The sequence below is a fragment of the Larimichthys crocea genome, chromosome XIII (assembly GCF_000972845.2).
Source record: "Larimichthys crocea isolate SSNF chromosome XIII, L_crocea_2.0, whole genome shotgun sequence".
Classification (NCBI taxonomy): Eukaryota; Metazoa; Chordata; class Actinopteri; family Sciaenidae; genus Larimichthys; species Larimichthys crocea.
The window spans coordinates 14,521,293-14,537,661 of record NC_040023.1 but is presented as its reverse complement, the minus strand read 5'-3'; the positions used below and the strand labels follow the sequence as shown (position 1 = coordinate 14,537,661).

At 42.0% G+C, this 16,369-nt stretch overlaps 1 protein-coding gene across 4 annotated transcripts in view; it reads right to left on the bottom strand.

The window, feature by feature from the left end:
• Nucleotides 1-1,100: 1,100 nt before the first annotated feature.
• Nucleotides 1,101-16,369, bottom strand: part of fam131bb (family with sequence similarity 131 member Bb) — a 27,935-nt gene continuing 12,666 nt past the window's right edge. For 2 of the 4 annotated variants that reach the window (XM_027286480.1, XM_019265361.2), the window contains exons 2-8: nt 14,510-14,547; nt 11,592-11,694; nt 9,839-10,063; nt 9,495-9,635; nt 7,416-7,720; nt 6,265-6,531; nt 1,101-4,638 (exon numbers count right to left, since the gene is read on the bottom strand). In XM_027286480.1, the coding sequence (XP_027142281.1) occupies nt 4,429-4,638; nt 6,265-6,531; nt 7,416-7,720; nt 9,495-9,635; nt 9,839-10,063; nt 11,592-11,688 (1,245 nt within the window). In that variant the 5' untranslated portion in view covers nt 11,689-11,694; nt 14,510-14,547 and the 3' untranslated portion in view covers nt 1,101-4,428. Of the gene's footprint in view, nt 4,639-6,264; nt 6,532-7,415; nt 7,721-9,494; nt 9,636-9,838; nt 10,064-11,591; nt 11,695-12,116; nt 12,153-14,509; nt 14,548-16,369 lie in introns of all 4 variants that reach the window. The other 2 variants (XM_019265359.2, XM_019265358.2) reach the window with 2 other exon arrangements.

The window sequence follows — 16,369 nt, the reverse complement described above, 5'->3', positions numbered from 1 at the left end:
TGAATACTTTGAACCATGAACGCTACATTTCTACTGTTTAGCTTATGGTCAAAAGATAAAATAGTCTTCAAATTTACATATCTGTTATTCAAAGATTATCCTGGATAGTATTTATATCTCATGTGTGCATAAAGCAACACCAGTGCAGGGTTAGTTTTAGTCATGAAATAATTACTTTTTTGAGCTGATGGTGACGCTAAATGAAAAATCTGGAGATCACCAACGTTATCATACTTCGTCATCCTAAAGAGAGGTTGAATGTTTGCACTAAGTTTAATGGAAATCCATCCAACCTTTTAGATATTTCAGTCTGAAGTGTTGGACTGACACACTGTCTCAGTGAGAGTGTTCCAGCATTCAGGCTTGAAATGAGACCATCTCTGAGCATATGAACATTTTTGTGCTTTTAAGGTCAACAGCGTGTTTCAGTCTCTGATTCCTTTGTGAGCTTGAACAAATAAGCGGCTAGTCCCTATAGAGAAGCGCCTGTCTCTGAGAATTTATCATTAATATTCTCCGGGCATAAAATCCTTGGTAGCGACTGGTGAGGAACATTTTTATAAAAGCATGACAGGCTGGATTACACTGCTGCCAGGTCCTGGGTGATTGCTGTTTTGTCTGACAAGCACCAAACACGCTGCCAAACATGGTTAAAAAAAAAAAAAGACATCACATGTGTTAAGGCTCTCTAGAGAGAAAGGGGTGAACGTGTGAGCAAGTAATTATTTCCACCCTGCGAAGGATATCCACACACAAGGACAAGAAATGCCATTTGTTGGTTTGTTTATTTGCTCTTTCTCCACCAGAGGAAAAGAAGAGGAGACAGGTAAAGGAGCTGGAGGAAGGGGAAGCGTAGGAGGTTCTGTCGTGCAGGAAAAAGAGAAGTAAAAGGAAGAGAAACAGGAAGTAACAGAACTGTTGACAGAAGAGGAGAGAAGGGTGGGACCACGTGGAAGAACCGTCATGTGACAACCGTCCAACAAGCATGCATAGGTGTGAGTGCCATTAGTGCACACTGGTATCACCAGTCACACTGCCTCATTTCAAACAAATAAATCCAATTTTATACAGACCTTTACAGAAGCCATCCAATTTTTTACAGCATTTTTTTTTTTTTTTTTTTACAGCGGTTGCTTTTTTTTTTTTGCCACACATTTCCAAATTATATCTATGTTACATGTCTGATTGCCTCAAATAAATCCCCTTTGGCTGACATGGAAACTTTTTTTTTTTTTCAGGCAGTGATTCTTCCAACAAGACAGCAGACAACTTACTGTACACTGATAGACGAACATACAGACGGACACAAATATACAGAACAGATAGAAAGTGAGAGAGAGAGACAGAGAGAAAGAAAGAGAGAGAGAGAGAGAGAAGGAGAAAGGCAGAGGACCAGAAGCAGATTTTGAGCGTCATGCCTGCAGACAAGTTACTGTAACTCTTGGAAGATGGCAGTAGAATTATACAAAAAGAGGAACTCAATTGCAAACCAGTCGGTTAACAAAGATGTGATCAGTAAACCTTAACATCCACAGAAATATATTTGGCTTCTTGTTATTAGTTTATTCATTCATTGAGATTTTGTTAAACAAAAGAAAGAAGAAGAAGAAGGAGAAGAAAAGCAATAAAAGAACCCAAATTGAAGCAGTTTCTTTTCATCCTTCCTTCTAGTTCCTCATGAACTATCATCTCTTTTTAGCTAAATTAGCTTTGCAGTTGTTTCCATCAATCAATATAAAGCAATTCCTTCCTCGCGCCTTTTCAAAGCCGAGTGACTCATAAAGAAAAAGATACTGCTCCCAGACGGGTTGGTACCTACATGAAAGTATAGACTCTGTACAAGCTGTCACGTTATTCCTCCCCACCGAGTAATTGTTCAATAAATAAATGAATATGTGCCATTGTGTAAAGACATTCTGTTTGCAGTTTTGAGCCCTCTTGTTTTTATGAGTCACTAAACGGGGGTCCTTGAAATGAAATCAAACGATGATAGATCTGTTATACGTGAAAGCTGCCAAACTATCCATCTCTAAGTCTCTAACAAGGTGACGGGGTGTGTTTTTCCTCAGCGTAAAGTGCTCAAAACCAGACTGAAACGAGATTGCTTTACAACCATGACACCTATTCTAACTTATACTGGAAGGGATTTCAATAAGTCAGTAGAAAAATAAACATTGTCCCCAACATTGCATAAAGAAGCAATCAATAAATAAATTCATTCAAGTCAATAAACTGTTTGTTTGTATGTTTTTGTTTTTTTTGTTGGTTTTTCTTTATCTTGAAAGTTTCTCACACAATCATCAAAGTGAGAGGAGAAGGTGCTCCTCCGACAGAGACAAGATGAAAATGGTGGTTGTGTGATGTTGTGTAAAGTTTGCCAGTGAGTCCACGTTCTTCACTTTTAACGTCAATCCTCACTGGAGAAACACCCGTCCTTCCTCAGGCGAAAGAAAGGAAAAGAAAAAAGAAATGAAAACATGCTTCCTCAAACATCATTAATAATCACTATCACACTCCAGGCAGCTGCTTCACAGTAATCACGATAAGCAGGAAGACACCGATCTATTCGGCTCTAGTGTTCAGTCCTAGTCTTCTGTCCTATTCCCTGATTGGGTGATTGAGCGCCACACAGGGTTGTAATCCCCCCTCCATGAACTCAGACTTACTACTACTGTTCTTTGTTTCCCACAACTGATGGACTCACCGGATAAAACTCACTCCAGTTTGAGTGATGGGATCTATTTACAACACAAACGTTTCCTCCGTTTCATTTGTCTTTGTGTTAGTGGTACGCACAAGGAAAAACAAAACTCAGGCCTTAAGTGTGAGCTTGAGAGCAATCCCAAAATAAAGTGGGACTGAGAGGTGTAAAAAAATAAAGAAATCATACTGTACTAGAACAGTTGTGACTGTGAGTGAGAGGCAATTTTTTTTTTTAATATATATACTCAGACTATTTACATCTATACGACAGAGCTGACACTGGTCTGTTGGGAAGCCAGTGTTTTGCCTGCCTATTGCTGGTTACAATTTAGATATTTGTGTGTGTGTGTGTGTGTGTGTGTGTGTGTGCAGTGGTAGTCTAGGTGAGCAAGCAATGAACCCCTTTTCAACAGCTCCCACTCACATGTTTGAAAGACTCGTGTGTTTATCTTTGTTTCTTTGATTTCATCCTGTGTGGACTGAGAGGAGACATCATGTACTGTCATATGTCTTCCAGTACATTCAAATAGTGGTTATCATCCTCAATTTATCATGACTACGTCTATGGGAACGGAAAAAAAAGCAGCTGAGGGTTCGTGTTGTTAAGTGGCTCGGTTTTGGTGCTGAAAGCTTTCAGAGTGGGAACTGGGTTTAACATCAACTGTCCGAAAGGCAACCTCTGATCTGTTGGATTGCATCAGTGCAAAAGAGATTCGCTTATGCAGCTCTGACTTTATTTCTCAGTCGTGAAACTCGCCACTCACGCCCCACCGCGGGCGCCACTGTGTCCCCCACCTGGTCACTATGGTTCAGTGCAAAGTCTATACAGTGCTGTATAGTACAGGTACTCCATAGTGCTCTGAAGAAACATGCATACAGAGAGACAGAGTAGGAAGCACACTATCTTACAGTACAATCCTTATCTGTGCAGAGTTTAGTGTGTGCGGTCAGCAGGAGAGGCCTGTCCCTGGGTTGTGCCTCGGGCATCCTGGTGCCACAACATCATAGAAGGATTTATTTTCGAGGGTTAGTTTGCATTTCACTGAAATGCAGACATTTTCTGAGCCTACTTTAATATAATTACAGGCGAAATTGTGTGGGTTGCCGTTATTAACTGTGTGTGGTCGATGCAACAGGGAAATTAATTTGATTAAACACTAATATGTTGAGTAACAGCTGTAAACAGAGTAGTTCTCCCGTAGGAAAACTGTTATATCTTATCATACACCTATACATAGATTTTTGTCTTGTTCTTTTTTTGTTTGCTTTATTACAAAATTATTCTTATTATAATGTTTTATTATGATAGATTTTCATTATTATTATAAGACGATGACAGGGTCGACTTGCTTGTCTTCATAAAAAGCATGCATGTTTCCGTTCCCCTCCTCTTCATCTCAACTTGGTCAAATGTCTCGGTCAGTTGTTGCTCCTCCTCCTCCTCCTCTTCAGTTTCTCCGTCCTCGCTCCTCTCTTCAGTTACCTTTGGGTTGTAAGGCTTACAAAGAAATAGGTGTCCTTTGTTGTGTCAGCTCTTGTCTCATTTTGAGTCCACTTCCAGATCTGTTTCTCCCCCATTTTGAAGAACTCATCTCGCAACCAAAAAGTTGTGTTTTTGATACCTGAAAAGGAACAGATTAATAGATATATATTGTATTGTTACGCTCATTCCTCGCTGACTCCTCCAGTCAGTTTGTAATAAGGAGTCTCTTGACAGCCAGGAACTCAGTTGGTTGCCATGGAAGCGGATGGCCCCTCCTCATCCCTCTCCTCTAGTGTCTGAACAAAGCCGGAGGTGACATCGGAGGCCTTCCGCTCCGTGATTGGCTCTGCCGGCGGTTGCCCCGGACTACTGCCACCTGAGGCATCCCCTTGTTGCGTGGGCGGAGTCAACGTGGTCAACTCTGGCTCCATGCACAGTGTCATCTGTTCCTCCTGTAAAGGACACACAAAAGGTCGACTCAGGTCAGACTGAGAAATACAAGTAAGGGTCCATACTGGTGATTTTCTAGGTTTTATCCCATCAACTACAAGTCTTGTTATATAATTTACATTACTGCCAGCTGACTTTAATGGGCTTATAAACTGATTTAACGTCTTTTAGGCAACCAGCAGAGTTCAAGGAGTTCAAGGTTGTTGGTACATGCAGAAGGCTGCTGAAAAGCTGTATATTCATGGGTTATGTCTTTGGGAAATCAAATGCAACGCCATGAGTAATACATAAATCTGGCAGTTTTGTGCATTAAAGGGGTACTCAAGCAAATTAAATATTGACAAATTTAAAATGAATGGTCACCATAGTATTTATTCAGCAAACTCTGGATCCTACAATTTCCATAATAAGCATCTTCCGTTAGACTCTCACTGCATCACTTCTTTCAAACCCATCACCTCCAGTTTGTAAAACACTCTTTCTGCTGTGACCACGTTTTTTTGTTTTTTTTGTTTTGTTTTTTACTAAACTTTGAAAAGCTCTCTCCAGAATGACAAAATACATTACGCAACTGTTTTAACAGGCAGTTTAGTTGGTGGAAATCGATAAAGTGCCCCTTTAAAAAGGTTGCTGGTCTGAAGCCAACTCTTAAGTTTCCCTGCTAGACCAGTTAAAAAGAGGTTTTTAAACCACTCCCAACAATTACGTCACTTAGAGGTGACTGATTGTTTACTGCAAGTTGATGTTCTTCTTTGATAACTCAATTAAGTGTTTGGCCTATTGAATGTGTACACTTTTTCAGAGCCCAAAGTAACTGGCTTGTTTTGTTCTGCAGCCCAAAACCCAAAGGGAAACATTTAAGGTACAGTGCGACAAGGACATGTTAGTGCAGCAAGAAATACTACTGGCATTGAATCAAGTCACAGTCGTAGAAGGGGGATAGATTTAACATGTCCAGTTGTTGGTAGTGCTNTCACTTAGAGGTGACTGATTGTTTACTGCAAGTTGATGTTCTTCTTTGATAACTCAATTAAGTGTTTGGCCTATTGAATGTGTACACTTTTTCAGAGCCCAAAGTAACTGGCTTGTTTTGTTCTGCAGCCCAAAACCCAAAGGGAAACAATCAAGGTACAGTGCGACAAGGACATGTTAGTGCAGCAATAAATACTACTGGCATTGAATCAAGTCACAGTCGTAGAAGGGGGATAGATTTAACATGTCCAGTTGTTGGTAGTGCTAGGAGAGGGGGTACTCTCTAAAGAGCTGGGTCTTCAGGCGTTTTTTGAAGAGGGACGCTCCTGATCTGGTAAGGACTGGTAGTCGGTCAATGCAAGAGCACGACGGTCAGGAGGTAACATATGCCTGTGTAAGGGTTTTCAAGTAGGTGGGTACAGAACCGGAGACTACTTTGTAGTCAGCATTACCATTAGCATTTAATAATAAAAAAAAACAAAACAGATAATTGCTCTGTTGACTGGTTTATACTACACTAACTTAAAATAAATGATACACGATTCATAGTTAATGGAATAAAACTACCATTATGATCTTTTACAGTTCACTTCACAGATCAAATATTAAACACTGAAGATGTAATTTTATGTAATCCAACCCTATCTTCACCTCACCTTGACCTCCTCCTCCTCCTCCTGCTGCTCCAGCAGCGGGGAGTGTTCTGTTCCCACCATCTCGTCTCCAGAGGGGACACAGAGGCTCGGCTCCACCACCGCCGACACACCCATGTAGCCTCCAGCCTCCGTCTGATAGGCCTCCATCTGCCCCGTGTTCCACAGATCGACCAATGGTGGGTGAGCGTGATGGACCAGACTGTGGATGGTGCTGTTGGGCGTCGCTTGCAAAGAGTGGTTGGCACTGTGCAGCCGGTGCTCCAGCGACTAGAAACATGGTGGGAAGAGAAAGACTTAGATCTGTTGCTTGTTTTCTAACTCAGGTGTGTTTTTCATGTCAGGGGTGACATGGTGTCAAGCTTTGGCAAAACACACAAAGCCTTGTGTCGGTAGCCAAGAAAAAAGGATTAGGAAGGCAATACAGTAAACAATCGACAGTACACCACTTTCTCACTATGCCAGTGATCAATACTGTTTTTCTTTGTGTACAGAAAGAGATTTTTTTTTGATGAAAAGAGAATATGACTTTTCATTTTGGCTCCAACTTGCTGTCTAAAGCAAGAGCTAAAGTGATGAATGTAATTTCTGGAAAGCAAAGCACTGTTTAAACCGAGGTTTGTTTTATTCTCTGTACTGTATACGTTGAACCGTATGCTTACATCTAGCAAAATTCAACTTTTTGGCTTTTTTCAGCAGAGCTGCTGTGCTCTGACTATTGAGGGTTACATCCTCAGTTAACCGGGCTGAATTATGAACACATTAGTGTTCAGTTGGTGAAAAATGTTCCCTATAATTATTACTAAATTACATTGTCCTTTTTCAGGAATCTTATTATTAATTAAGGGTAACATATCTATTTCTTTCTAGGGAGTTTTAGGTGTGTTTAGTGGTTCATTAGCTTAATTATACCGGTAATTGGGTGAAAATCAAGAGAAACAATGAAAAGAAAATAAGAAAAGTGTTGAGTTGATTTTGTATGTCTATCTACTTGGTTTTGGGGAGTTTCAGAGTTCTCTATGCACAAAGAGGGTCATGTGTTGTAACATTAAAACAATCAAATTCAAGTATGTGTCCTGATTCTTTGGGACTGCTCACGTATACATTATTGGAGTGACTAACAATAGGTGTTAGAGATAAGGGTGAGACTCCACCTGTTGTTGCTGATACTGCAGGAGCTGCTGTTGCTGGTAGTGCTGGATCTGTTGGATCTGCTGCAGCTGTTGTAGTTGACTCTGCTGCTGGAGAGTGTACTGCTGCTGCTGTTGCTGCGACAGGAAGTGAGCCTGCGCATCGTACCCATCAGTCCCCATAACGTAGGAGCCAGCAGGGGGAGACGCCACACCGGAGGGATCGTTGTTGATCGGCTCCCAGGCATCAGAGGAGGAGAGACAGTAGTGGCCCTGGGAGACGTATGTGTGAGGCCACACCTCTGCTGAGGAGTGGTGCAATATCTGATCTGGAAAAAATGGAAAAAAAAAAGGCAGCAGCTGCAATGAATACACAATAGATTGAATCATCTTGATAATGTGATCTTTATAATGTGAAGAAATATAAAACCAGGAACATCCTGATGGTGTGCTGCTGATCTTTTTGTTTTCATTCAGAACTTTGCAAGAACTAAATCTCAAACACATCATTGCTAGTCTGGTGAACAATCAGCATTTTATTTCAGCGGCCTCTAATGACCAACAATTAAGTCTGTAACAATGCTGACATAAGGTTTAGAGGGTAAATCGTACATTAAAAAAAGAATCATCATTGTGTTTATGTAATCATAATTTTAGAGTTCAAAGCGCTGCAGACTAGATCCGTTTGAGTTTGGGCTTTGATCTGGCTGTTTGACTGGAAGCTAAATCAAAAAACTCAGCAGAAAAAAAACTGCACATTGGCTGAATATGACAGAAACTCTCCTGGATGTACTGAATACAGTTTGAACACTGGTACACCTTTCCCTGTTGATTCATCACTTGTGTCAAAGCTGTATAGTGCCGACACAGCTTTGATTTTGTGCAGTTTATATTTCTCTCAAGAGGAGTGGCATAAATTGGGCCCAGGAGTAACCACCAGCCATACGTTTCCACTGTGTGCTAAACGTTGGTTTGACCCAAAAAACATATGCAAATGCATTAATGAAGAGTCACAACCTTAAGGAGGTTTATTTTACAGCAACAGAGCACTCGTTTTAATTGTCTACACCTCTTAACTACACAAAAAACAACGTTGAAGAAAAAAACGTTGGCAGTGCTGTGGAGTAAAAATGTCCACAATTGCTATTTATACAAATGTGGTGCAGTGGGTTTACCTTCCATCAGTCCATGTTGGAAAATGTGAAATTAATAATGAGCTAAGCCTCCAGCCTGGAGAGAGGGGATGGAACAGTATGTCCTCATTACTAAGCAGAATGACACATGCTATACTGCAAGCTACTTGTCTACACCTACACAAACATTTAAGACCGCTCAATATATATGCTATCATTGTTACTCAAGCATTGTTTTGATGTACTTTACTTGAGTATTTCCATTTTTTGCTATTTTACACTTCAAATTCACAACATCTTCAGGAAATATTGTTGTTTTTACTCCATCACATTTATTTGACAGCTATAGTTATAACCCTAAAACTAACTATAGACTTTAAAGGTACAAAACATACAACCAGGTTATAAAATATGACATCCATCCATGCAGGGTCGCAGGGTGCTGGAGCCTATCCCAGCAGACTTAGGGTGAAAGGCGAGGTCCACGGTGGACAAGTCGCCAGTTCATCACAGGGCACATAGAGACAAACAACCATTTACACTTACATTAACACCTATGGACAATTTACAGTCACCAATTAACCTGTTAAGTGCATGTCTTTGGACTGTGGAAGGAAGCCGGAGTACCCGAGGTTTGAACCAGGAACCTTCTTGTCGTGACTGTGCTAACCACTGCCCCACCGTGCCGTGCAACAGTACGTAAAGTAGAAAAAAACGATCATCACTTCAACCAACTACAACATAAAATCCTGCATACACAACACTGACAGTAACAGCTGCTGCATGATGGATACTTTGAACTGAACACTTCCTTCACCACTGTTGTTTGACAAATGTTCTTACAGCATGATGTTCATTCAATTTAAAATAATATTTAGCTGACACCTTGGTGTTTTTTGGCTTCCTTCCCCCCTTCATACTCTTCACATAATCAACACAAGCTACTTCAGCCATATTTGTAGTCCTTTACCTCGACTGGTGATGCTCTCCTGGTTGACCTCGCTCAGATGAGCCACACTGCCCTGGTTTGAGCCCGACCGCGGGCTCTCTCCATCCATCGATGACCAGGCCAGGAGTGTTGCCTCTGAGATTGCAAACTGCTGAAGGATGCCTGAGGTCAGAATTTAAAGGACGAGTCAGGATCACTGTGATGACCTGCTTTAGATTTAATTGGCTGAATATCTGGCATAAATCCCAGAAAGTGAGGTGATGAGCACATAATTCTGCTGATGAGTTAACAGCCTCTGTGGCGTGCCTGCCCCGGTCTGTGTGTGTGTGTGTGTGTGTGTGTGTGTGTGTGTGTGTGTGTTCAACCTGCAGCAAATCGGGCCTCCTTCTCCCCGTCACTGAGGTCACTGTAGGCGTCGTTCTCCAGCCGCCGCTCCTTTTCTCGCTCCTGTGTAGTGATGCGGGACTGGGGGATGCCCCCTGCCCCAACTGTCTGCATACCCCAGTTTTGCCATTCGATCATGTGAGCGACACGACCCTGAGCCATGGCTGTGGGCTTGGTCACTCTCTCCTTCATGGTGCGTGTCACCCCTGGTGGTGATGCAAAACACATGGAGGCAGAGGATGATGGAGTGAAAAGATGGGAGGAGTACAAAGCGAGAGGTCGATACAGATGTGATCAGAGGGAGTGGAGGGATGAAGCATTTGAGGGAAGAAGGAAGTGAAGCAGAGGATAAAGTGGTGGGACAAACAGGAAGAGGGGGGAGAGACAGACAAAAGATAGACATGTTAAAACGAGTGTGTGTTGCTGTTTGCTCGTGGATGTGTGGATGCTGTGATGGCTTATGAAGCTATGGATAACAGGTAGGGTTTAACTGATAAACTGGTTTGGCAGCTGGGTTGTTCTCCTCAAATATGAAGCATATGATGCAGTTTATTTAATTACATCTTTACTGTTTGATTAATAATACTGAGGCTCAGCTGTGATGTTTCACGTATGTATTTTTGGGGCAGAGAATTCTTTCTTTTTTAAATATTGAATATTAAAATATCAATGATGAACCAGTAGAGACAGACATTATCAGTCAAATCCTACTATTCAAATGTAGTTTAATGAGAGTCTTCATGAACATGGATTAGGAGAATAGCTAAATGACAAGGGTTGTGGAGGTGACATTCATGTTTTTAATGAGACTAAGCCTGTACAGGCGACAAGGAGGAGAGAGGGGAATGGATGTGTCTTGTCTGACAAAGGTGCATCATGGGATGGAGTAGGTTAATTGGGGTGAGGTGGCTATGTGGCATGAGTAATGAGAGGTTGGCTTGTTGACATGATAGTTTTCACACCTCTCCTAAACTGCGCTGGGTAAGCAGAACACTGCTCTCTTCCTCTGACTCATTGAAACAAACTGCAAAACATTTATTTAAAAGGAGAAATTCATTCCCCGCTACGAGGCCAACACCAGCTGATATCTGCATAATGGCTGTGCTCCATATTTCATGTGACCCACACATGATGACACATACTGTAAATCCCTGGTTGTTTGATTCTCTCTGATGGTTGTGCATGGAGATGAGACTTATGAATAAATTATGGGAATAAATTATAGGACAAATCAGTACCACACCACACAGTGCAGCAGCAGCAATGCACTGTAAGACATTTCACCGCACTCCAATAAACTGCACTGCACAAAACAGCTGGATTAAACCAAAACCACTGCACTAAACGAAAACACTTCACTACACTGCACTTTACTCCGTTTAACACGGCACTTTACACACTTCAAAACATCCATACTAATACTTGTTGAGGACACCACAACTTCACAACCACTTAACATAAAAAATTATAAAAAAAACTACACTTCACACTCACCACTCACCTTTTTCTTAGAGCAACAAGCTGCATGACGATGCACTATGTGTGTGCGTGTTGTGTTTATCAGGCTGAATTCAGTCCGTCAATGACTCAGATGGAGCCATTGACGAGTGTTATCACAGTGTGGGGAGGAAGTGATTCAGGGGAACCCGTTTCGGGTACCATGCTGGCTCCAGCACCCAGTGAGGGGCAGAGCCAACATGGGGTCAGTTTACCAGTTACAGCACAGACACACACCTGACACACCTGACAGAGAAGACTTAGCCAGAGCCCCGATGCCATAGGCGTTTGAGTTCCTCTTGAGCCGAGGAAGGATTGATGTGGTGTCTTCCATAGACAGCTAGAGGGAAAGAAGAGAGAGGAATGGAGGAGGGGAAGAGAGTGTGGGGGAAAGGATAGTATGGGAAGTGTGACAGGGCACACAGAGACATCGAGACAGTGTGTGTTAGAGAGGAGTGAGTGGAGAGGAGAAGTGATGAAGATGTCGGGTTAATACAAAAGACAAAAAACGGCATTACCCAAATCCTGTAACCCCAAAGTTACTTTTTATTTTATTCTGCACCAACAAGTGGTTCTGATTGTGCTCACTACCGTGCACCACTACGGTAAACCGTAAGAGATCAAACTGTAAAGCCGAGGAGGAGAAAAGGTTCGTGAGGGAAGGGGAAAGAGCCGATCACTAAAGGGTGGGTTAAATCAAAACAGGTGAAAGAAACAAATAGAGAAAGGTAGTAGATGAAGGAATGGTGTCACAACACTTACATTGATTCCTTCCCATGAAAATTCTGAACGTCCATGCTGAGGAAGAGAAATAGGAGGACAGAGGGATGGGGAAAGAGTAAGAGAGTGACAGGACAGAGAGGAACATTGACATGCATGGGAGTGGATATGGGAGAAGACAAAGAGAGGAGGGACAGAGGGGGGATTGCACATTAGACATGCAGAGGAAGAGAAAGAAATTAAGAGAAGGGAGAGAGGGAGACAGATACACAGGATTTTCCAGGAACGAAGGAAGGCGAGAATCAAAGACCAGAATGACAAGGAGAAAGGAAGGGGATTAAACAGGGGATCAGTATATTTGCTTAGTTATGTATAGCAGAGAGAATACGCTACGGATGAATGAGTCTCCTCTCTGGTTACATGTGCTGCCAAAAACACTGAAAGCTGGCGGAAAATCGTGTGCGAGAGAGAAAGAGATGTCAGTGCTGTGTCGAACAGTATCTGATGTTGCAGACAGACAGGGGACTGAGGCTAACAGGGGAGTGTGTGTGTGTGTGTGTGTGTGTGTGAAGGCAGATGCTGGGGACAAAGCAGATAAGCAGCAGCCTCTGCCACACCGTTCCTCTCTATCAGCTGGACTGACACTAACTAGACTGGGGACACTGGTGGGTTAGTGGCTTTGCTGAAATCTTTTTCACCTTCCTGTCAATCTGGAAAAAGTCCCACTGGGACTAAACATTTATCACACGACACTGGTATATCCTCTATTTATTTTTCTTGTCTCTGTCTGGATTTGAAACCCTGCAGCGTACACAGAAGGGTACAAAGTACCAAGAACCTTTACTTAAAGAAATAGTTTGACCCTTATTTACTTTATTGGTGAGAGTTAGATGAGAAGATTGATAGCACAGTCATGTTTGTACAGTAAATATGAAGCTGGAACCAGAGGCTGGTTGGTGTAGCTCAGCATAAAGACTGGGACTAAAACTCACAGATTTACTAGAAAGTTTTAATACAGATTAAAGAAAAAATAGCATGTTAGATACCAGGCTTCAGCAGTGCTGGTAGATGGATTTTGTTAGGTTTGGATGTAGTCAGGCTCGCTACTCCTGTCCGTTTCCAGTCTTCTCCACAAAAAAGTGTATTTACCAAAATGTCAAACTATTCCTTTGAGCTGGTTTAGAGTAAAAATAGAAATATCATAATACTCAATATACTCAATAAGAAGAAATATCTGATCTGAATCAGATAAATATCAGATTTTTTCATCTGGTTTGTTTATGAGTTTGGTGAGTTCAATTATCAAGTAGCCTAAAATATAAACACTTAAATAAAGTACCAGTGCCACAAATTTGTACTTAAGTGTGATACTTTAAATAAATGATTAAATGTACTTTGTCACTCATGACTGTTGTACACTTAATTTAAAGAAAAAGGTCATGTAATACTGAGTGACATAATGAGGGAGAGACCAGGATCATGTTCACTATCTCCATCAGCTACACGCAGCATGTATCCAGATAGCTTGTGTTAATCGATATCAGCCTCTTCCCGTTCTTTTCTTCACTCCTTCTTTTTCTTGTAATTCTATTCTTTGCTCCCACTTCCTCGCTCTTTGACTCTCTGCTCATCTCTCTCTCTCTCTCTCTGTCTTTCTTCCTCTCCCTCCACAGTGGTGGGTGTTATGAGAGATTTAACACACTTGAGTGGCTGACCTAGGCCTCTTGAAGCTGTTTTTTCTTATGTTATTTCCAATAGCCCTGACAACACTGATGTATGTGTATGTGTGTGGTTGTTTTCTTTCTTCTCCATAAGACCGAAGGGCATTCTGGGGCACGATGCATAAATAAATGATGAAATCAGTCCACGGTGCATTTGGTGAAAAAAAAGTTCTCTACATTTTAGTCCAAAATGGTTCCCCACTCCTGTGTCCTGTCTCAGAGGGATCAGTTTTAGAGCATGGGATCAGTATAGCAGCAAGAAAAGAGAGGAGGGGTGAGGAAAGGGAGGGAGAGGAGGATATAGTAATGGTGTTTGAGTAGTTGGGAGAAAGAGAGTGATGCCTCTGCTGTTTTGCTACGAACCAGCACTGAGCAGTGAGTCTGTCAAATGGACATCAAGCAACAGACGTCATAACAACAGCAATGAGCCAACCGAACCAGCGATTGTTCAGTCTTCCAACTACGCCACCCCACCTTGTGCGGGGAAGTGTAGTGGAAGTTAAGCGACTGACACAGACGTGATGTGTACTACTTTACTAATCTACTAGCGGAAGCACGGGCACCACAGAGAGCTAGTGGGCTGAGCCGCTGTGGCTCATCACGTAGCTGCAGGTTTTTAAATCAGCAGCCATGTTGGTTCCTCAGGTGGAGTGGCGTCAGTCCACTGTCAGAGGAAGTCAACAAGGGGGGCGAGCTAGAGGATAGAAGACTTACCTGCTCCCCATCCTTCTGGACTGGCACGCCATCTGCCGCTGAGAGAAGGGTAAAGGAAGAGACAAACAGGGAGAGAAGAGAAAAGGAAAAAACATTTTATTCCTTGTATTTAACTCTCAATTAACTCACAAAATGAGCATTGCTTCTGTAAAATCTTCACTAACCCAGCAATCCTAACATTTGTGAAGCTTTGGCTACGGTTCAGCATGGATGATCTTTTCTCTCACATTCTTACTTTAGTCCTCTACAGACAAATATCTACTTCTCCCCATTTAATCGTCACTTTCACTTCATTTCTCCCATGCTGTCAAAGCCCCTATATTCGCACCAAAAGAACAGCAAACACACTCACATGCAGTTTCACAGGGTATCCAACATATCATCAGCGGTAAGTACACTCTCAAAATGTAGGAGAGACATAAAATTAAATAAAAACAAAATAATAGCTTCAAACCAGTTTTATGTTTTTCCATTAAATCTTGCATAATCTCAACATTAAGGTCTTGTTTTGTCTTAAATTATTCACAGTCTTTTCATAACGAACACAGGATAACAACCCAATCAATTAATTCGTTGATTCAACTACATTGATATACTGGCTGCCATTATCACTATTTCTTCTGTTGCTTCTGTAATTCACCAATATGTGTTGTCAAGGTTTCTGCAACAAAGGAAAACAAGTGAATACCAAACATGTGAGCAAAAACTTCCCAATTTTCTAATTTATATCTGGCACATACTTGAGAATACTTAACAGCTCATTAATGAAGCCTCTCTGGGGTCATATATACTCTGTGAATCAAATCAGACTGTGATTGCTTGTATTTAACAAACAGAACCTTTTGACTGGTAACACTCATTTACACATCCATTTTCTAACTTCTTCATGATGACAAAGACTTTTCCGACTGACTTCACCCATCACCACCATGACCTCCAGGAGATTCAAACAGCTGCAGGCTTTACTCCACCATCACCGGCATCTATCATCTGGAGGAATCTTTATATGGGCCTACACTTCCTCTATTAATGGAGTCTAATCGCTAAAGTGTTTCTCTTCCTCCACTTCCTCTCTACATGAAAATGACACCTGCATTTCAGTTCATGAAGCATGATAAAGAGTCAGTGGCTGCTCGCACAGAAAGCCATCCACCCAGCGCACTGTAGATGGGAGTCATCTGAACTACATGGTCTCTGCTGGATAAATGAACGTTATTATCCCTCCTCTTTCCTGGCTGTTCAAATCCTAATTAAAACATTGGTTTAATTAGAGAGACTGTGCTGGTAATGGAGGTTAAATACAGCTTCAGTCTCTAGGTGCCTGGTCTCTGTATCAGAGGGTCTGTGTGTGTGCAACTCTCAGAGGCGCTCACTCCTGTATCGATGTCTGTGTGTGTGTGTGTATGTGTGTGTANTGTGTGTGTGTGTGTGTGTGTGTGTGTGTGTGTGTGTGTGTGTGTGTGTGTGTGTGTGCATGTATGTTGCTGAGACAATCACATTTTTCACAGCTGCATTTGGCAATCATGAGCGACTCCTCGCGAGCTCTGAGAAACACAGAGAGTTGTTGGATCTCTGGATGTCCAGTGATGTCTGTGACCCACTGACCCAGTGATTCAGAAACATCAGCTCCACTCTGTCTCTGTTGGGCTCTCAGATATTACCCCTCCCTCTGAACTCCATCCAGTCGCATCAGATCACTGCGAGGGCAGGAGACGAGGGACAGGCTTCATTCCAGAAACCGACCCTCTCTTCTCTTGCATGGGGAAGGGTGTGCCAACTATAAATCAAGATCATTTAGCTTCATTTGTACAGATAGCACAATACTCAAACTTGGTATCTTCTAAAGCTTGTACAAAATCC